Source organism: Pituophis catenifer, unplaced genomic scaffold, assembly GCF_029215685.1.
Source record: "Pituophis catenifer annectens isolate HBS135680 unplaced genomic scaffold, rPitCat1.0.hap2 SCAF_3, whole genome shotgun sequence".
NCBI classification, from domain to species: domain Eukaryota; kingdom Metazoa; phylum Chordata; class Lepidosauria; order Squamata; family Colubridae; genus Pituophis; species Pituophis catenifer.
Genome location: NW_027256883.1, coordinates 52,857,749 through 52,874,519, shown reverse-complemented (window position 1 = coordinate 52,874,519; position 16,771 = coordinate 52,857,749). Strand labels below are relative to the sequence as shown.

The 16,771-nt window shown below is 35.2% G+C and overlaps 1 protein-coding gene across 3 annotated transcripts in view; it reads right to left on the bottom strand.

Moving 5' to 3' along the window:
- PTPRM (protein tyrosine phosphatase receptor type M) overlaps positions 1-16,771 on the bottom strand; it is a 480,156-nt gene that overhangs the window by 65,764 nt on the left and 397,621 nt on the right. For all 3 annotated transcript variants that reach the window (XM_070940620.1, XM_070940621.1, XM_070940622.1), the window contains 2 exons: positions 4,751-4,838; positions 1,281-1,357 (listed from right to left, as the gene is read on the bottom strand). In XM_070940620.1, coding sequence (XP_070796721.1) covers positions 1,281-1,357; positions 4,751-4,838 — 165 coding nt within the window. The remainder of the gene's footprint in view (positions 1-1,280; positions 1,358-4,750; positions 4,839-16,771) is intronic.

The following is a 16,771-nucleotide window of genomic DNA, read 5'->3' as shown; positions in this document are numbered from 1 at the left end:
CTGTAGTGCTTGCACAGTCAATCAATGTACAGCAGGTACTTCATGACCAATAACCAAACAGAGGTGTCTCAGCCAATTTCTGCTCAATCACTAGGAAGCAACCAAGTCTCTTTGCCACTTAACCACAATACTATGGACAGCTGATATTTCTATAAGGTTTCTTGAAAAGGGAAATCTTGTTTTCAAAAGTCTTGCAGATGGGTAACAATACTCAGGTACAAATGCAATGGTGAATGATAAGCAATGGTGCCAACTGATGAATTAATCTTCTATGAGTGAAGTTGTAGCAATTTCTTAAAGTATGTATTCAACATAAATGATAATGCTGAGACTGTTTAATTAAAAGTGAAATGAGCCCTTCTAGTATAAACATCAATATTCAGAAATATATAGAATGTACCAAAAATCAAGCCCCATAGGCCATTCACAATGTTTTATTAATTAATTTTTTCAGATAAAATCTTACTGTACTTAATGCTTAAAGTTCATAGGTCTTTGTGGTGCGATTGTGGTACACCCTGTATATATTATACTCGTGCATATGTTAAGGTAGCATGAAAGTGTCAATTTTAGAAAAATGGTAACAAGGAGTCTCTAAGGTATAAAAAGTCAAGGTAAAATATAAATTCAGATTATTACATTTTTGAAAAATACGTTATATGCAAAAAAATATTTGAATCACTTTGTAGGCTGAGACTTAAAATGGCATTGTTTCTTAATATTTACTCCTACTTTTGATTCATTGAGTCCTCCACCTACTGTCTCTTGAAGAATTTATTCTAATGTAAAACATTAAGTTAACATGATGCAGGATGAACAAAGAAGCAATCTTAAATAATTAATCAATATACATATTTAATGAGATGTCTTGCTTGCATCAGAAGTTCTAGTTAACAGATGCAGATCCCATTCTGAAGGTTGCTTAAAAGTAGATGAAGAAAGATTGCAAGCCACTGCATTAAAAATTATGGAGTTTGATCACGTTAATCTTGCAAACAGCTTCTATTTAAAATGGGAATTACTATATTACAAGCTTTGATGAAAAACTATAATTAATGTTTTGAGTGGAGGCAGGGACATATAAAACTTAGGAGAAAAAATAGCCAGATATAATTACTGGGAATTTTTTATTCCATAATGCAACAGTTTTAGGAAATGAACTATTTAATTTTCATATAAGCAAATCTTTGGTAGCTCTATATGTTTTATCTAGTTTTAAAAAGGCATTAAACAAACAATATTTGAACAAACTGTTATGTTTGTTATAATATTATACTTACATCAATATAATTTCCATTGATATAGTCTGAGTTTAATTCCCCTTCAACAGGCTGCAGTCTCACTCGAGAATGATCATCTGAAAAACCCACAAAAATAAATTAAATAATTTGTATTCTGCTCAGTAGTCATAAAGTAACACTGATTAGTTATATTTGTATTGGAAGGAATACCAACTTACTTGTAAAGATATATTTTGATCCCTAATACTATCATTAGTTTCAAAAGGCTGGTTTTGCTTTTATATGAACACAAATTAAGCTATATTTCCCTTTCTTTTTGAGTTGATATTTCCATCAAATGCAGAATATGCAAAGAGAAAAAAGTATCCAACCTTATATATGGACATACTAAAATATTACTTTATAACAGATCTTAGATTGAACTGCTAAATTAATTGTAATTTTAGGTTGACCTGTCCTTCAGAGAATGTTAAAAGCTCATCATTTCCTAATTCTTACTATTTTTTATTTCCCCATCTTTGTGGATCACAGCATTTCTTTCATCGCCAAGATGTTTTGAGAGTTTCTTGAATTATTACTCTACTTGTACGTACCACACAAATATTTTATTAGAAAAAAAGATGGGATGTGTAACAAAATAGGAAGCAGAGAATAATAAATGATATTGCTAGGGACATGGCTGTTGTGTTCCTGAAATGATGTGTTAGTCATGCTCTTCATGTAAAGTATAAAAGATGCAGACAGTATCCTATTTTTTCATTCTTTAAATCTTCTTTTCTTTGGAAATTTTTAAAAGGAAAAATTGCATTGAAAAAGATAGACCTAAATTGTAATGTATATAGAAATGAATGACAAATATAGACAAAAATTCAGGCAATTGCCAGTTGTTCTATCTTTCAAAGTATGCTTTCCAACTTCCATTTTGTAACATTTGTGTGTTGCTTCATAGTTAGTTAGTTAGTTAGTTAGATAGATGATAAATAGATAGATTGACAGACAGACTAAATATTCACATTCCAAAAAAGGCAAGCCCAGGAATTAATAACACCTGATTAAATTTATTTGCGATCTCATATTGTCTTTGTGTCTAAATGTATATATAATGTACATACTAGTTCCCTGATATACAGAAATACATACATACACACACATACATAGACTGGCTAGAGATGAGATCGGGTGATAACTTAATATGAAAAGAAAGTCCTGTTACAAAAAGCATTAAAATTTATCAAGTACTGCTTCCCTATGAACATTTGAGATTAATATTCTGATAATTACACTTCTTTGTATCTTCAAATTTTTATTTTCAACAGTTTATCAGTTGAGTCTGAATATACTTAGATCAATTAATATGGTAAAATATGAATTTTAAATATTTGAGAAGCCACACTGTAACTGATATTTGCCAACAAATATCAGGACAAGTATTCATTTCATTTTAATATCTAGATATGGTTGAAAGTTCTAAGTGATCCTTAAGAAATCTTTCTAAAACCAGACAACATTATTTGAATGTTTTATTTGATTTATATCCTATCTTTCTAATCAGTCAAGATGACTACAAAATTAGAATTTTAAAAAAAATCAATGTAATTGTAATATTAAAATTGATACAACGTTTTCTTTAAATAGTCACCCTACTAATTACAAACTGTTAGTTTCTTCAATTTATAAGAAATAAAAAGTCCTTGATTTATGTAATTAATTTAAAGTATATTAATATAGTGATTTTATTTGATTTTTATTTGATTAAGCAATCTTACAATCCTGCAGCATAATTAATGATATATTGCCAAAGAAAAACATGCTTATTTCCTGTTAGTTCATTGATTTAATATTATGACATTTCATTTTTGTTTACTAAACCTGTACATATAATTCATAATTCTATCAACTCATATCAAATTCCCTTTCAGTTGTATTTTACACATGGTATGGGAGTGAACATAAATCTAAAAGCAGTTTTTGATTGTTTAGATGAAAATGTGTTGGTGAGTTAGTGAAGGATATAAAAGGGATGACAGGTTCTGAATGTGGGATAAACCATTTTTGGTATTACCAAAGACCTTGGGAAAAAAGAAAAGAAGTTGAAAAAAAACCCCAAACAAACAAGCACCAAAAGTGGAATGACTGCAAGAAGAAAAAGCATGAATCCAATTTTAAAAAGTATTAGAAGAGATATTAGCTTCCCAACAGAGTGAACAGATAGTAGTTATAAGGAAATATGGAAGCAGCTTGAAATACAATGAAAAGTTATGTTACAAACTCACAGAAGTATGTGAGTTACATTAATGTGAAGTATGATATATTTTGTTTTGTGGACAAATTGAAAGAGACTGAAAGTATAAGAGAATGGTTGTTGCAAGAAATGAAGAGAGAAAGATACTGTACAATGGGTGTAGAGAAAACAGATATTGTGGTTCTATAAAAGGAGTCCAAAGAAGCCAAGAAATGGTTATAAGAGGCGGAGAAAATGCATAACAATGTTGATGGATTCTCAAGCATAGTGAATGGAATTAGAAATAAAAATAATGAAATGATCTGAGATGAAACTGAAGTGAAAGAATGCTGGAGAGAGTATTTACAGGTCTGGATTATTGGAAGCTTCACTTGCGCGAGCGAAGGGCTCCTGTGCTCACGCTCAAAGATCCAGCTCAAGCACCCTCCGCTCACACGAGTGGAGCTTCGCATGAGAGAACAAGTGCCTGCCACTTGCACAAGTGAAGCTTTATGTGCGAGTGCAAACACTCTACACTTGTGTTCCAAATGGAGCTGTGTGCATGCATGTGCACCTGCCACTCACATGCCCCCCCCCAGGCCGCCAAGCTGGAAAGGTTGGGGACCGCTGGAATACAGGCTATGACAACGAGCAAAATTTAGGAAGTGCAGTTCAACTGGAAGTTGTGCAGACCAATTTTATTTCCTCACTAGAGTAAAAAATGCTGAATGAAAGAAGCATTATTGTGCTGATTTAGAAAAATGTTCAGACTATTCAGGGACTTAGACAAGAAGTTCCCTTAGTTGTTTAGTGTATTTATGGAAAAAAGGGATAAGGGATGCCTACAATAACATGCCTACAGTATATTGGTGAGGGGCATGTTTCTATGTGTACTACAGTAAACAGATCATTTCCATGTTATTGGCAGATAACCCACAATATCTGTACAAATATAAAGATATTATATGATGCAACAGAAGTAGCCATCATATACTTCATATAGAAAATGTTGTTTTATCTTCCTATTTTATCCACACATCCTTTCAGAGGCAGGATAGAGAGACAATGCTACTCACTGAGTGCCACAGTTGATATCAGTATTCTAGCCACAAAGATTTGTTAATTCCTTTATTTTGCTGTTTTTTGAATTCTTAAGCATTCATTCATTAATTATAATAAGTAGAGCTCCATTTTTACTCCATATACATAGTGCTACATATCAATGGGCAGTGCTGTCAGTTACTAAAAGGAGTTTGTACTGTAGTACAATTATACTGTCAACACTTACATGCAATGATATTCCCATATCTATTCTTCATGCGGTTCTCATCTTTTTTAGCTGAGTCCCATGGTGCAGACTGTCCTTCAAAGAAACTCTGTTTAAAAAAAAAGGCAGGGGAAGGAATGACACATTAAGGGAAAGAATGTGCAGCAACAGAAATATTATAGAGAAACTCACACAAAAATTTAAATTATTAGGTGATAGACCATTAGAATTTAGAAACTATCATAACATAAAATATTAATTATAGATATGCTCCTATAAAAATGATTTGGAAGAAGTGCTTCCAATAAGCCAAAAGACAGCAACTCTCTCCAATTTATTAAAACAGTCCTTTTCTTTTCATTTTTCTGTATGAGCCTGATAAAAGCAGTCAGTTCATTCAAGTTAATAGGGCTCTTAAGAGAGCTCACACAGAAACCTAAGAACAAGAGCAGCTGCTTTCATAAACAATTGAGAGGTGCTGTGTTTGCAGAGACACAAAAATACTTGAATGACTTTTTAGGTGTGCATGGCCCTAATATGTTAAATCTCTCTCCTTGACAAATACAATCTTCATAAACCTTCAAATAGAGGCAGCAGAAGCAAAGGCACATTGATTGGTTTAGGAATGTTGAATATTTACAAAATCTTCATGAACAAAAGAGATGGAGTGAGTGAGAACAATTATATTACAGCTTGTAAAATAAGCATCCTCAATCTGGTGCCTTTGAGATAAATAGAATTATAAAAGCTAAGCCTACTGTTATTAATATTATTTTTGTACGTGGTTTAATTGTATGTCCTAAGCTACCCACAACCAATATGGGAATGGATACTCTCTCTGTATGAGAGAGGATGCATTTATTCTTCATGGTATAATTTTCATCTCCCTTCCAGGCCCTGGAGATCTTTAACTTTGCAGAATTCTGGGGCTTAGATGCAGTATTTCTATTCCTGCTCTTAAGGATGACTTCCTTTCAGGGACTTTGGTCATCAATCATGGGCCTCCTTTGGGTGGTTCTGCCAAATGAAGTTAGGAAGTATATCAGAGAAAAAAGATTTTTCTAAGATTTCTGGTCAAAATATTTATCTCTAATCTTTCTACAGTTGCTTCTCTGCTACCTGTATGTTTTTCAGAAATCTAAGATATTGATTTTCATCCAGTTTTTTTTTAGGTTATGATAATTTTGTTTTTGATTTTATTTAAATGCCTATATTATCTTGCTATATTATTATCAAGGCTATGGTTTTCCCAGTTGCAATGTATGACTGTGAATGTTGGACCATAAGGAAGGCTGAATGTCAAAGAATTGAGGCCTTTGAAGTATGGTGCTGGAGAAGACTCCTGCGAGTCCCTTGGACTGCAAGGTGATCAAACCGATCAGTCCTAGAGGAGATCAACCCTGACTGCTCTTTAGAAGGCCAGATCCTGAAGATGAAACTCAAATACTTTGGCCACCTAATGAGAAGGAAGGACTCACTGGAGAAGTGCTCATGCTGGGAAAGATTGAGGGCAAAAGAAGAAGGGGACGACAGAGAATGAGGTGCTGGATGGAGTCACTGAAACACTAGGTGTGTGTTGTGGCTCCGTTACCTGAGCCTGTGTCATCGGCAGGAGAGGACTTTGAGAGTGAAGGAGAGGAGTTGGCAAGGCCTCCCTCTCCAGGACTCCCCTCACTGGCAATGCCTTCGGTGTCCGCCGAAGGGCAAGAGATAAGGCCGGGGCCAAGCACGTCCATGCAGCTGCAGATGGACAGTGATGAAGGTAATGAGTCTTGGCTGGATCCACGCCAGCGTCGCAGAGATAAGCACGCGCAACAGAAGAAAAGGCGTGCCCGAGATTAGGCTGAGTCACTGGACCACACCCCACAGGATATAAAAGGGAGCGTGGTGGCCAGTCAAACCTTGTGACGAACAAAGCTGAAAGCTTCCATGCCATTCTGCATTGCCGGACTTTTGCTATAGACTTGGCTGGATTATCTCTGTACTTGATTGACTCTGTAATTATTGAGCTGTTTCTTTTGATGTACCAGAAGTGGGGAGAAGTTATCTCTCCTCTTTGTAAATAATAAACTCTTGGCAGGCAGCCACTAGGTTGTTGCCAAGTTCCGTTATCATAAGGAAAAGGATTTTGCCGGCTGGTTTGGTCTTTAACTCTTGAACGTCTGTTGGTGTGTGTGTGTGTGATTGGGGACAGAACAGCGTGAGTTTAAATGAACTCAGAGGATGGTAGAGGACAGGAAGGCCTGGAGGAACGTTGTCCATGGGGTCGTGATGGGTTGGTCATGACTTCACAACTAACAACAACAACAACAAATTATCTTGCAATTATGACTCTGGAAATCTATATTTCATCTCCTGTTTTCTTATACATTTATTAGTTTTAGATTGAAAGATTAGTTTTATTCTTCTAATAAGTTTATAATTTACTCGAGGAACTGTTATGATTGGGCACATTTTCAATACACAATAATACAAATATAACCATATGTCCTGAAGAGCTGCTTAAAATTGTCTTAAATAAAGAATACACAAATGAGGCAGGCCTGTTATATGTGACCTCTAATACATTTTAAGATTATCCGGAGCTCATATAAAACATTGCTTAATGTAAAAATAAATAAATAAAAAGCCTTTATTTTAAAAGTGTTAAATTTAACTGAATTTCAAGCTTGGCCTATTCCTTCCAATATTAGCAAGACTTTTGAGGTGAGAAATTGATATATAAAAATATAAGATAATCCCAAATGAAAAACCTTTCTTCAGTCTAACAAATGATCCAGCAGTTCCACTATTAAATATTCCTTTACAAAGAAAACAGAAGCAAATAAACAAACAAAGTTTTAATAATTTGTAAAGGTTGAAATGTATGAGTCAAAAGTCCTTAATGTAATATGCACTTACCAATTTCTAGGCACTATCTGACAATAACTAAATATAAAAAGTATGGTGTGCAAAATAAACCATGTTGAATTTGAAATAACCTGATTCAAATTTGAAACAATTGCTTTAGACTTAAAACTGACTTTTTCTATCATTTTGTATGCTTATGCTTTCATTCCAAAGAACTGTTCTGGGTTTAAAACACTTTGCATTCAACATCTCTTATAAATGCTTCTAGGTATAAATCCTTTTGAATATTCTAGAAATGGGAGGAAAAACACCTCTGCAAAATCTACTTGACCCTGAAGGTCTCCATACCAATTCAGAGTTCATTAGTGATTTGGCCACATATGGAAGAGCAATTGATATATATATATATATATATATATATATATATATATATATATATTTGTTTTCTCAGGTTTTCGCGGGTGTTTGTATGTAGGTCTTTGGTTATTCGGGTCTTCTCCCACGTAAAATTGGAAGTGTCTTGGCGACGTTTCGACGAAGTCTCATTCGTCATCTTCAGGCTGGTGTTCTCGGCTTCGTGCTTCCAGGAGCAATGTGAGATCTCAGCTGTCTCTTCCTTTTAACTGCTAGTGGGGGTGTGAGCTGATTGGGTGGGGACTTGGCTGTGTTCTGATTGGGTGGAGGTGTGTTCTGATTGGTTAGGGGCTTGGCTGTGCTCTGATTGGATGGGGGGTTGGTTGTGCTCTGATTGGATGGGGGTGTGTTCTGTTTGGGTGGGGGCTTGGTTGTACTCAGCTTAGTCTGAGTTGCAGGGGGATTTGAGCTGGTGAGCTGCGTTGTTGTTGTTTGGCTTCGTGTTTGTGGCCGTGCGAGCTCTTCATGGTGGGTGTCAGTCTGCTTCATGTATGGATTGGAGGGGTTTAAAGTGGCTAATGATGCAGCTGCGGTCTGGCTTCTGATCCTTGGTCGTGGCTCATTATCAGTGTGGGTTTGAGTCTGCTTTCTGCGTGGATGTGTGGTGGTGACATCCTGTGTGGCTCTCGTGAGTGTGGGTCTGGTGTCATTCGTCGTGTTAGGGACTCGTTTGTCAATAAGGGCGGGTTTCCAAATGGCTGGTAGGCGGGAGGTATCGTCTCGTTTGTTCATGCTGTGTGGGCGTTTTTCTATCTCGATGGCTTCTCTGATTATTCTGTTGTTAAAGTGTTCAGTTTGGGCAATAGTTCTGGTCTTTTTAAAGTCAATATCATGTCCTGTGGCTTTAAGGTGTTGGACCAGGGAAGAAGTTGGTTCCTCTTTTCTGACTGAGTTCTTGTGTTCTTCTATGCGTGCACTTATTCGTCTGTTGGTTTGTCCGATGTATGTAGTGGGGCAGGCGGTGCCAAGACACTTCCAATTTTACGTGGGAGAAGACCCGAATAACCAAAGACCTACATATATATATATATATATATATATTGTTCATATTACATTTTTAATTGGATAAACATTTTGATCTAAGGATAGAGATGCTTTCAAATAAAAAATGCTCCATCTTACCAATATCATTAAATCAAATGTGGTGGCCTTTTTTACAGCACTAGGATGCATAAAGATATTGAATGTCAAGAGGAAGACAGATTAAATCAAGTTGGTTTAAATTTAGCTTTTATGACCAATAAGCAAAGTTGCTCTCTGATGGAAGTGGAAGCACTTTGCTTCTTTATTAAGCAAACAACTCATTAACAACAATTAATAGTGAAATTTGTTTTAAAGGAAAAATAATAATATTGCTTAATGCCTTGTAAGCTGCCCTGAGTCTCCGGAGAAGGGCAGCATATAAATCAATTTTTTTTAAAAAAAGTATCATCTTTTTTACAGGTGATATTTCCCATTACTGGGGTAGAAGTGGTAAACTAATTTAAAATTTACTTATCACACCATTAGGTATATTTCATGATTTGATATGCCTAAAATTGCTGCCTGTATGACACTGCATATAAAAGAAACAAAATGCACACAGTAGCGGGTACTGTTCAGATAGATTCTGAATGATCTGTGCTATTGTGCTATAAATTTACCTTCTCTTTCAAGAAAAATATAAATAGTGATTGAATCCTACAGGAGAGCTGTTCATTTAAAAATTTGCATTCTAAGCCAGGGGCGTCATCACATGACATATTGTGACTTTCCCCCCTTCATTAAAGCGGGTGTGACCAATGCATGATGCATCTGGGCTGAGGGTTTGACACCCCTGCTCTAAGCCATAGTACAAAGTATATTTTAACTGTAAATCTCTTGTTACTTAGAGTACACGACCTGTTTATTTGATAATTTGAATGTCAGTTCTATTGCCATAATTCCATCCATCTAACCACGTGTGTGTGTGTGTGTGCGCACGCGCGCGTGCCTTCAAATTACCCTTGAATCTTGGTAACTTCATGAATAGGTTCATGTAGTTCTTTTGGCAGCAGATCAGAAGTGGTGTGCTTGCCTTGTTCAGTTATATTTTTCAATTTCTCTGTGCAAGATTTAGAAACAGTGACAAGCTTAGTTCCCCTTGTGGCCTTTGTGTACAAGGGAGGATCCCACCCTTAGGTATCTCCACTCCTAATCCAACGTATTAACCATACTGGTTCTCCTAATCAATAGCACACGATAATATATGAAATCAGCTCGTTGTCACCTAAATAATATAAATAAATAAATAAAATCACTAGACAGGTTCTTTTAGTCACAACTGCTGAGTAAATCACAGCAAGGCTGGCACCAAAGGATATTATTTACAAACTACTCAATGCAGCTTTCACTTTATTCAAGGTTATTAACCACTGAATCATACCTTTCTGGCGAAAAAATGCAGCTTGCTCTAACAATCAGCATAAGTGAGGGGCAGTGCTGACTACCTTTTTTGATGAAAGAGAGGCTGAATTTACACAGCATGCTCAACTGAGCTAAAATAGATTTAAATAGTTTGTATTTCAGGGTTATGGAAATCCAGCCACTTTTGTACTAGCATGTTGGGTATGAGCCAGATAGCTGCATTAAGACATGTTATAGTTTGTTTATTTGGGTGTAGTATATTAAGTGAATGAATACAGCAATTGTGATTTGTTAAATCAAGGTAAATGTCACTGTCTTTTCCCTGAAATTTCTCAAAAGAGCATTCTCTAATTCTCTGCCTAGAGCTTTCTAGAATATCTTGTCCCAATTTAATTCATCTCCCTATGAATCCTTTATATGTCCAAACACCATCATGGACTCTGACATAAAGTAAAGAAATAATGTCCATATGCAGGTGCTGACTCATTAGAAGATTTCTACTATCTGGTTTATGTATGCAACCATTCAAGTCCAGTCAGATGTGATACTCAATAGGGCTATTTAGTGCATAATAAAAAATCAAGCTTGTTTTTTATTATGCAGTAAAGAAATACTATCCATTGTTGTATCACTGCAGCTTGTTTATTATTTATAAAACCGAGTTCATAAAGTTTAATTTCAAACTTTTCTTACTTTTTCTTTGCTTCTAATCTTAATTCCACCTTCCTACACTCCTCTCCAGGAGCAAAATGAAAGTTTCTATTATTAAATTAAGCATGAGAGCATGAATAAATACCAGGTAATGCATGGTCATATTCACAACGCAGTTAAAAAACTTTTTAAAAACACATTGACTATTGTTTAAATACGTGGCATATTCTAAAATGGTGGAAAGAGTACCAATTCTGCAGATACATTTAGTATGTACATTTAAAAGGAAACGTATCAGCTAAAGAACACAAGAGATAGATAAAATATACGATTCCTCAACTGCTATTAAATAAAACAAAAGAGGTAAGCACTAAATAAAAGATGTGTTTTGCTTTATGTATAGACATAATGCATTGTAGTTTAAATGTCGAGAGGTCGTAATCTGGCCAAAGCAAAAGCTGGACTATTTAGATTTTTGCTGAGATAAATCTGGAGAAGTCTTAAAGAACAAGTAGGGAAAAAATGATGTATCTTTTTTGTTTCTCCCTTCCTCCTCTGCATATCCCCTGTGCCAGCCCACCTGTTGATTTTCCTAATGCCTTTCTTCTTACTTTCTGTAAGCCACTGTGATGCTTGAATTTGAGTGGCATACCAAAATAGCCTGCCACCCTATCCTCTCTGCCTCTTCTTTCCTACTGCCACCCTGCAAGTACCATTCAATCTACCTAATCAACCCAATCAACCACTTAAATATGAGCCATTAATCTGCTACGGTTGCAAAAAAAGCCAATGCAGTTCTAGGCTGCATTAACAGAGAGATAAAATCAAGATCATATGAGGTGTTTAGTACCACTTTATAATGCCTTGGTAAGACCACACTTGAAAAACTGCATTTTGAACCATGGTTCAAAAATATGTTGAGACTCTAGAAGGAGTGCAGAGAGGAGCAACAAAAATGATTAGGGGACTGGAGGCTATAACATGTGAAGAACATTTGTAGGAACTGAATATGTCTAGTCTGATGAAAAGAAAGACTAGGGTGAGTCTAGATAGCAGTCTTTCAATATCTAAGAAGCTGTCACAAAGAAGAGAGTCAGCCTATTCTCCAAAGTACCTGAAAACAGGACAAGAAGTAATGGATGGAAAGAAATCCAATCTAGAACCAAGGAGAAATTTCCTGACAGTGAGAACAATTAATCAGTGGAATGGCTTGCCTTCAGAAGTTGTGAGCGCTCCATCACTAGAGGTTTTGAAGAAGAGATTGGATAGCCATTTGTCCAGAATGATATAAGGTTTCCTGCTTGAACAGGTAGTTGACTAGAAGACCTTCAAGGTCGCTTCCAATTCTGTTATTCTGAGACTGCAGTTCCAAGTAGTCCCAGTCAAATGACCAAAGAGAAACTGGGAAAGGAAGAGTAATCCCAACACATTTGCACAGACTGAATAAGGACATTTATTTATTATTTATTTATTTTCTTTCATAAGTTCAGTATGATATATGAACTTTTTACTTGCGATTTCTGAACAAGTTTTGTCCTTAAATTAAAAAACTTGAATAGCAAAAATAGTCTTCCCTATTTAATTAGAATTACTACAGAAAGGAAACGTAATAGAATTCTAACACCTTTCCTTCCTTTTAAATTCAAGATAGGTTTTTTTTAGAAGCATAATTTTTATATGGAATTTACTTTTCATTTATCTGAAAAATATACTACGAAGAACGATTAAAATTCTAATTTAGTAATATACTTCTTGGCAAAGTAATTAGCTATAACTTTAAATAATGTGTCTTCAAAATTTATCTCTAAGACAATGAATAGAATGAATAGATAGGATTTTATAATTCTCCTCTTATAGAAATCCCTTAGGTACAATATGTACATTTATAGTGTAATTAATGTACAGGGTATATTATTTCCAACTTGTGTACCAAAATTTAGGCTTGTTTGTTCCTCTTCTGAAATAAAAAGGCTACCAGGAGAGCTTAAACAAATGCTTGCTTTGCAATGTATGTTGCCTTTTCGCAAATAAATTCCATTTTCTATTCTTTATAGCCTGTAATTAAAGTGTTGTTCCTGACTACATCTCATATATTCTACAGCAAGTCAGTGAACCTTGGAAACGCCCATAATAGAGGAAAGTCTATAATATTACACCATAAAATGAAAGCTCTCCATGAATATCAACTTCTTTGCATTTTCAAAATTATCTCCGAATATAACACATAAGGAAATGAAACATCCCATTAGACGAGCATATATTTTTTTTTCTGAGAAAGATACATGCCTGGAGACTCAATAACCTCTTCCAGATTACCCTGGTCTTTCCTCATCAATTTTCTCAGAATATAATTACACATCTCAACTGTACCACCCAGGACACTGCAAGTACAGAATAATACCAAGATATTTAAAGCTAGAGGTTCCATTTCACACAAACAGATATATTATTAGCTAGAAGACTACATATGTCAGGATTATATACTGTATCAGGTATTGAGGTCTTTCATGCAGTATATATACAATTTTCAAAGACAATTCACTTGTATAAGCCACAACTAAAATGACAGCTAGATATTAGACAGGTAGATATGAGCGTAGGCTGGATATTACTTAAAAATTGTCCTAATTATTCTCAATATTTTATTTATCAAAATGCAAATAAAAACCCTAAACTCCAAGGAGAGATTTTTAGCTCATTCAGATTTTAGATTCTGTATAACTATCAAAACCCCCATATATAGCTTCTTATTCAATACACCAGCTTAAGAATGCTTCAGAAAAAATGTAATACAGATCGTATTCCAATTCTTGTTTCTGTCAGCACTTCAAGCTGCATTTAAGCTAGCGCTAAGCAGATCAAATAGCAGCAAAATTCTGAGAACTGCTGAACTAGAAAGTAACACCACACAGTGATGCTACTACAGAGGCCTAGACTTTGTTTAGTAAGATTCCTTACAGTGTGAGTCAAGTGCACTTGAACTGCAAGTGTGGGCACAGGCAGGTACAAAGTATATAATTACCAAAAGCAAATTGATGAGCTTGATCCTAGTCCCACCAAAACCTCAGGATGTGCTCTACCATCTCTGCTTTTTTCCTCATTATATAGTAACACTATTAAACCCAGCACATGGTTATATCAGATTTATTTTCTAATATTTTTAGCATTTATACAAGGCCTAGAGGTGTGTTCCAAAATGGCAGTAGTGCTGAATATTAGTATTTTATTTTGGAACATACCTGGTTATCAGTTAATTTTTGTTAATTAAAAGCAATTTTATGGGCACCACCAGAGGTGCTCTGAGGTACATTGCTATCCATAGGTATCTGGTGCTTAACTTTGATATGCACAATGGGCAACAAAGGTACACAATCCAAATGGAAATCAATTTCTCAAAATAGCTTACTTGGTAGAAAGAGCCATTTTCATTAAAAAAGAAAAGTAGATAGTTATAATTCAACCTATAATGTAGGTATAGGATAATTAGGAATCCAATAACTGGATCGCCTTTGGCCTTTAGAAATGCCTCCACAAAAAAACCAAGCAGGAAAGAACATTACATTGTCCCCAAAGAAACAAACACAAAGCCTTAACATGATGTTGAAGCAGCTATTGTTTTTTTATGAAGCTGGTAATTCAATGAATACAGAGAAGCCTATTTCTTCCACGATCAAATGGATTACTGCATTTTGAATGTCCCACTGCGATGATGTAACTATTGTATACATTTTTCACACTCCAGCAAGGAAATAATTCTCTTGTTTTCAGATAAATGTTATATTAAAAAAGCATAGGAAGATTCATTTATATAGTTAATGGTGTTTTTGTTGAAGTTCTAAAGAATTTGAGAGGCTTATTTATTAGTTGATCCAAAAATATTTCCTGTGAGCAACTTTAGCTGGGGAAAATTGGGCAATTTGGTAATGTTTTGTTTGTTATTATTTTTATTTTTAATTCATTTTGATTGTCTTCAGTAACGCACTCTTTCAATAATACATAATAAATAATAATAAATAATAAATCTTATGGTCATGCGGTACTGTGAGATTTATGCTTTCCTGGTCACATCACACCTGGAATATTGTGTCCAGTACTGGTTGACACAAAACAGGAAGGGCAAGGAGAAAAGTCTGGGGAATAGCTGAAGATCTGGGAGACTAAATCCCATGGAGAACAATTAAAGGAAGTGGGTATGTTTACTCTAATGATGAGAAGGTTGATGTGAAATATGAACTCACTTTTTAAATATGTGAAGGGATGTTATATGGAAAAGGGTATGAATTTATTTTCTATAGATTCCAAGGGTAGGACAAGAGTGAGTTTTGCAGATGGAGGTCCAAACTTGAAATAAGGAAGAATTTCCTGCTTCTGAGAGCAATGAAGCAGTGGAACAAACTGCCTCCTGGACTCATGAGGATTCCAGTCCTGGAAGTTTACCTGGCATGGTATCAGGAGTCCTGGATCATTCACCTGGAATGTTATTAGGAGTCCTGCCCTGAGCAGGTAGGTGGAGTTAAAATCCTTTAAGGTAATTTCCAACCCTATGTTTCTATGCAGATTAAAGATAGTTTAGAAAACATTTTTTTTCTAAAAACATCATTCTGATGTGAAAATTAAATAAAGATACATCTAGGAAATCATCACCATCAACTTATATCCTGTCTTTCTGTCCAGGAATATGAAAAGAATGCACTAGAATAGGAAGCAATACCCTACAATTTTGTTGCAGGATCCTCATATAGCAATGAACCTGTACTTGCTGAATACAGTACCGATTTCCATTATTTGATATTCTGTTTGGCAGTGCAAATGAATTCCCCTCTGTTAAAATTTTACAGCATATCCAATGCATTAAATCATATTTGGCTCAAGCACGATATTAACCCCAATATCAGTCTCTGCTGGAGGATTGCAAATAATGAAGAATCCCAAGCCGGCTCCCTTGATAATCCATGGTAATAGTAAATCACCACTACTATTTTATATTTAATTTCTTGGCTGAGTTTGTCCAAGGCTTAGCCGTTTGTCCTCCTTATGTCTTCCTTTGCTAGATTAAGGAGCTCTCTAATACACTGGGCTTTGTCTGAAATAAATTGCTTCCTATGTTATCACAAGTCCTCTGATATATTAATCAGAATGCAAGTCTATTTTGAAATTCCTTTTTTCTCAAAACTGGGTTGATCCAGGGACGTGTATAAATATCACATAGATGTGGTGCCAGTGGAGAGTTATGGATAGAGTGATCAAGAGAAAAAAAAAGAGCTAGAAATATGAGGTAAAAAGAGTGAATTCTAACAAGAATATTTTAAAATACATGACAAATATGCCTATCAATGTGAATTATATTGTATATAATTATTCACATTAATTTAAATTCAAATATATACATGTGCCTATGACAGGAATGACTTGTTAAGCTTAGAAATATGTTCAGATACATCATCTCAGCAATTCTTTTTCCCAAATAGCCATCTGGTGATACGGTTTACTTGTCTTTGCTAGTTTTCAGCTGCTGCTTTACATGCATTTCCTTCCTTCATGGAAGGCTTAGAAATATTTGGAATAATGCTTCAAAGGCACATAGTGCTTTTAATTCTAGGGCACTATCTGTACATTAGAGGGTGAGATTGGCTGTGACTCCTCAAGGCCTATGTCTCTAAGATCCCCTGAATAGTTATATTTCCCGGTGATGGTCTCAGAAAGTCTACTGGGACCTGTGTATTTTAAAAAAATCTTTATAAA